The 6,131-nt window shown below is 31.6% G+C and overlaps 1 protein-coding gene across 3 annotated transcripts; it reads left to right on the forward strand.

Annotated features, from left to right (window-relative positions):
* Window positions 1–1,225: 1,225 nt before the first annotated feature.
* Window positions 1,226–4,799, forward strand: LOC25497774 (squamosa promoter-binding-like protein 13A). 3 transcript variants are annotated; one of them, XM_024771289.2, is made up of 4 exons: window positions 1,226–1,364; window positions 1,983–2,420; window positions 2,786–2,922; window positions 3,784–4,796. In XM_024771289.2, exons 2-4 carry the CDS (start codon window positions 2,053–2,055, stop codon window positions 4,380–4,382), a joined length of 1,104 nt encoding a protein of 367 aa, XP_024627057.1. In that variant the 5' UTR covers window positions 1,226–1,364; window positions 1,983–2,052; the 3' UTR covers window positions 4,383–4,796. The 3 variants fall into 3 exon arrangements, 2 of the variants coding, with proteins under 2 accessions (XP_024627057.1, XP_013447951.1); XM_013592497.3 differs by lacking the exon at window positions 1,226–1,364 and adding an exon at window positions 1,372–1,507; XR_005643189.1 differs by lacking the exon at window positions 1,226–1,364 and having other exon boundaries at window positions 1,698–2,420; window positions 3,784–4,503; window positions 4,557–4,799.
* Window positions 4,800–6,131: the final 1,332 nt, after the last annotated feature.

The following is a 6,131-nucleotide window of genomic DNA, read 5'->3' on the forward strand; positions in this document are numbered from 1 at the left end:
AACAAACAATAAACAAATAGAAACTCATCGAAAATGAAATTCATGAAATTCACTAACCTTTATGAATATAGTACATATCAATAACAAAGATGTTGATTCAGATCTTGGTTGCACATCTATGGTGATTTGTGGATGAAAGGGGATAAGTGTTCAGAATGATAATAAAAGATGGGTTTTTAGAAATTTACATGAAGAGGACAATTTTGTTATTATTGTAAACTTTTTAATTAATTTGGATGTAACTTATTTTTTTTTTGGTGTGACTAAGATCAGTCTAATAATATATCACGACGGCTATATATACTTAAAGAATAATATTCTGTTATTTAATAGATTGCATGATCAAGTGAACTACTTGATTCCACTGGAAAGAAAGTGATCTACTTGATTATTAAATAAACATATTACTAAATAATAATATATAACTCACTTGAATAAAATATATATGTCAAACATACCATATTTAAGTTTTACCAGTCATAATATAAATAAAATCTTATACAATAATTACCTCTATAGCTCATTCAACACATACCAAATGTGCAAGCTCCAACGGTAGAACATAGTAAGAACTATTTCTTCCATTAGGTATTTCTATATAAAGTATATGATATAATAGTCTGGAAAGATACATATATATAGTCCAAAGCTGCAGTCACTTTCTCCATTGTCTCCCATGTCCAATTGGCCACCACCACCATTTATTCTACTTGCATTATTATTTTTATTCATGTGGTCATTGCTTTAGCCAAGACTTGACCCAAAAAAAAAAAAAAAAACTAGCCAGAAAGATGAAAGGGGGTAAGGTAAGGGTTATATTGATCCTTAATTGAGTAATAAGTTGTCATAATAGTTCTTGGATGTATCTGAATTTTAAAATAGTATCTGATTGTGTACTCTGTTGTTCAAAATAGTCTTTGCCGCTAAAATAATTTTTCAATACTCACAATAACTATATTTTTTTTAAGAAGGTAAATTAGTCCACCTAGCACAGAGAGAATCGAATCTGAGACTTCGAGGAGGAGCACACTCCCAAATCCCAAGCCGATATCACCAGACCAATAATAAATAAATATATTGAAGGATTGATATAACAATACTAATATATTAACGAAATGCACAATCATAAACTACTTATTACACATTAAGTGACGAAGATAACTATATCACATAACACTAACACCCCTCCACACAAAAAAAAAAAAAAAAACAGATCTCACTCTTCCCCATAACTTATTTATTTTTGCTAAGTAAAGATAACTATAATATATAATATAATACCATAGTATATAAATAATATATTCCTATTAATGTGGTTTCTGCCTCTAAATCCACCACAAGAGCTCAATGAATGATGAGATTTGGTGAGCTACTTTTTCATTCCAACATACCTATTTTTTCTAACAAATTCTTTCTTTTTATTATCTTCTCCCTCATATAAAAAAAAAACGTCAAACATGGGTCTTGCTTCTTCTCTGCCCATTGTCTTGGAAAATCATCTACAATTGTAAGAAAATTTTAACCAAATTTAATTTTTAGATTAATTACTATGTTTGTTAGCTCTAGTTGGTCTCTTTAAATCATTAAAAACCTTATGTTAATTTTCTATTATAGAAAACTATAAAGTCTTGAATTGACATAATTTAATTTAATTTTTTTTATAAACACATCACTTTAGTTTGAGGGGACCTTAGTGTTTGTGGTCTTTAATTTATAAAAGGATATCTTCTAATATTCTTTTGCTTCTTTTTATATTTTTATTATTTATTTATTTATTTTTTTGAATATTTTATTTCTAATGCTTGTGATGGATTCAATTTAAAATTTTGAGAACTTGGTATTTATTCTTAATGTTTCCTCTGACCAACTTTATACTAAATTTGATTCTCACAAGTCAAAGTTTTCTTTCATTTTGTTGTGAAAAAATATAAAGTGATTTAATTTAGATTCTGATTCTTGTGTTTTTGAGTACTTTGTGGTAGGTTTAGCATATTGAAAAGGGTTTAAAGAATTTGAAGAAAATAGTATTGAAGTGTGATTAGTTTGGTTTTTATGGATTGGGATTGGAAAGAGTTTGCTTGGGATCCATCTGGATTTGATGAGGAGTTGAAGAATGAAGGAGATTCAATGGATTTGAGGCTTGGTGATCAAGCTTCTGATTCATTGGAAAAATCAGTTCATGATTCAGGAAAGGAAGATTCAAAAGCTGTGTCATCGTCGTTGTCGCCTAGTGGATCGTTGAAAAGATCGCGTTTACAAAATGGATCGCAGAGTATGATTTGCTCGGTTGATGGATGTAACTCTGATCTTAGTGATTGTAGAGAGTATCATAAGCGTCATAGGGTGTGCGAAAAGCATTCCAAAACTCCTGTTGTGTTGGTTGGAGGTAAGCAGCAGAGGTTCTGCCAACAATGCAGCAGGTATATGAATTCAAGTTGTTTGTTTCGGGTTCATAACTTGTTCAATTTTGTTGTTTTAGTGTCATGTTTGAATAAACAGCTTAATTAAGCGTGATTATAGTTTATGTATATGTTGTTTCTATAACAAAATATAAAATAAAGTCAAACTGTTTTTCGTATGAGCTACAAGTTGATTTCATAAGCTATTCTGCAAAGAATATGAAAATGAGCTGGAAACAACTTATGGACATGTCATAAGTTGTTTCCATATAGAAGCTAATATTCTAAAAATGGCTTATTTGAGTAGATATGCTTAAAAATAATAATCCAAACATACCATGTTTTGAGGTTGTTTTGTAACATGGGGTGGTGTCAATTTGATGTAGGTTTCATTCACTTGCGGAGTTTGATGATGTTAAGAGGAGTTGCAGGAAACGTCTTGATGGACATAATAAGCGCAGAAGGAAACCTCAGCCACCTTCTCTTTTCATGGCTGCTGAGAAGTTCATGTACAATTACAAAGGTTTGTGTCTTTTGCATCTCATGTTTCTGTTCATGTTTAACAAGATCTCAATTTTATGATTGTGAAACATGAGATGAAAGAGGGAATTATGTAGAAGATATAACATTTTTTATAAGCAGGAAGAAGATATTCATGACGAGCACGTAAGAAATCGCATATATATAATAATCCATGAAGTTCTGACAATAGAATTTAGAGTATCTTTCGAAATTTGTTTCAAATTTTTATTTATGATGAACTGAATTCTGAGCTAAGCTTACTAATTAGATATAGTTATTTAACGACTTTTGGATATACAACTTAATTAAAAACTTACTTTATAAGTGCTTATTGTGAAAGAGTTTATGTTCAAGCTGATTCTACTAGTTAAGAGGGAAAGGGTAAAAACTCTGCATAAAGCTAATAATAGCTTATTGCAATAAGTTTCTTGGAGGAGCTTATACAAATATGTAAAAACAACTTAATAAACATATCGTAATATATTTTCATTTGCTCTTCCAAATACTTGCGCAAGTGTTTATGTCATAAGATAAGTTTAAATAAGCTCTTTAATCCTCTCCCCAATCAAATTTAATGATAAGTTTAGATCGGACATTTTTGTTGATTTTAATCTTTTCGATAATTCAAAATACTGAGCTGGAAATTCACACTGTCCAATCTTGATCCAACAGTCACTGATGTGTTGACTGCGTGAATCCATAGTATCCCAACTGCGTGGATTCCGGCGTGTTTAAACTTAGCTAATATGATTACTTCTGACATCTGTTTGTTTTCTAGTCATAATTAATTACATTATTTTTGTCTTCGACAAGCACAAGTATTATGTAGTTTTAACACTGTTTTCTCTTTGTACAACTTTAGGACCTAGAATCCTGCACTTTGGTAGCCCTCAGACATATGTGAATCCTATTATGAGAAACATTTGGCCTGCGACTTCCATAACTGAAGCTGAATCTGGTTACGATCATCAAAGACTTTTGTATCGAATTGACAAACATAAACAGGATAAGGGACATCCTCATTGGCAAGAAATTCTCCCTAAATCTGGCGATGTTAACAAAGCAGCGCCTGGAACTCCTATCAGCCATCCTATCCGCGGTGCCGTTGGTTCATCCGCAGGTGAAAAAGGCGGTAGGAAGCTCTCTTCTGATGGCAAGCCCGGATCTTTTGACTCGGGTTGTGCTCTCTATCTTCTGTCAACACTTCAAACACAAAGCTCAGAGTTGAGTTTGATGCAGTCAAGCATCAACAGTCCAACACAATCTTCGTCTGGAACGTTGCATTTTGATGCTACAAAGGAGTACTCTTACTCCGGAAAGGTGAAGGATAAGCCGAATGGTCCGGTATTTGTTCTAGATGGAAACACAACAAACCTTCATTGCAATGGGATGCTGCAAATGGGTCCTAATGGATTGATCGAAAACGATAACTCAATGACTCTTCCATTCTTCTGGGAGTAACGTGCAGCTGAGTGGTGTCACGGCTTTTTGGTTGTTCTCGTCATTAGTTTATTGTTGCTCCTGACGCTCCCCCAGAGTTTCCAACACCAAGTTGTTTGGTCTTTGTTTGGAAATTTATGAAATTGTTGGTTTTCGAAACATTATGTGTACTCTTTTCCTTATGTATGAGTTGAACTCGATACCTTGGAAATTACAACATTCAAACACATTGCGCATCAACCATTCGCGCTAGACCCCTATGGTAAACATTGTGTGTATTCTATTAATTAATAGACTTGTTGAATCTTTCCGTTTAGTTTACTTTGTTTCTATCAATTCAAATGTTAAGCACAATTGGTTTTTGTGCTGAAGATGAATTGGTTTTTGTCTCAGTTGTGATGAATCACTTTGAACTGTTGAAAAGTTTTATTAATTGAAGGTTTTTGGATTTTATGAGATCTTGGTTGTGATTAGATAATAATATAATAATATCATTAATAGTAAACAATTATGATTGATAATCCCTCCTACCTAATAAGATAAGATTTGATAGCTATAGATGTGGTTAATCCTTTCATTTAGCCATTAAGAAACGTGAGTGTTGAACAGATGGATTGGTGATAGAAATGAGTTCAAGTACATATATTTACTATTTAGTGTTTGACTTAAGTAAGATTTCACTTTATTAGAACACAATCGAAAGATTTTTTGTCGGAGACAACACAAAATTGAAATTAAGGGACTTACATATATGTTGGATTACAATGGGGAGCGGAGTCATCTGCATTGAATCAAGAACAATCGAGAGTTAAATACCATATCTTTATCTAAAGTTTTAAGGAAACAATCACCCCATTAATCGTAAGTCATTCTTTTCATATGTTTCCTCTTATCCAAAAGCTTTTTTTTTTATTTTTTATTATCCACCAACACTTGCATTGCGTTGATGTTGTATCAATGAGACACGACGTCTGACCACCATTGTCGTGAAGACTTTCAACACAACGAATCGGTCAAATCATTGTTAAACAATCGACTTTGATATCATTGTTGGATCATAAAGGGAGCTGTGAGATCATTCATATAAGCGAGTTTGACATCTCATCTTTATGCAAAATTTTAATATATTAAGTTTATGGATCTCCTCATTCATAAATCATCCAACCTTCACTTTTTCAAATAATATGAGGCTTTAACCCACTTTACACTTGTCACAACTATAATGTGTTTACTATTAAGATCAACAAGGATATTCCCATAGTCATGTAATATTTGTTAATGGCTTATATGTTTTACGAAAGGTCACAACCAATTTAATTGCCTAATTTATGATGTATGTGATGATATGCCAGCACTCTTATGTCTGAAACATTTTTTTTTCTAACTAAAATGAATTTTATTTAGTTATCCGAAAATGAATGTTAATTACAAAAGGAACACAATAATTTCAAAATTTGGAGGAATATAAATCAAAGAAATATTTTCTGCATAAATCAAAACTAAAATTAGATCATTTTGCAAAATAAAATTAATATTTTCATATTTTTAAGAAATTAAAGTTCAAGAATTTTTTTTTTGTAGACCAACAAAACAAAACCTCTTTATCAAATAACCTACTCCCCCATTCCTTTTCTTTTGATGTTTTAAAACTTCAACTATATTCCAAAACTTTTGATGTTTTAGTGAATTTATTATTGTTTTCTCAATTTTACCCTTGTTGGAAAACACCATAAACTATTAAAGTAGTTGTGACCTTTGGTTTATCACATG

Source organism: Medicago truncatula, chromosome 7, assembly GCF_003473485.1.
Source record: "Medicago truncatula cultivar Jemalong A17 chromosome 7, MtrunA17r5.0-ANR, whole genome shotgun sequence".
Lineage (NCBI taxonomy): Eukaryota > Viridiplantae > Streptophyta > Magnoliopsida > Fabales > Fabaceae > Medicago > Medicago truncatula.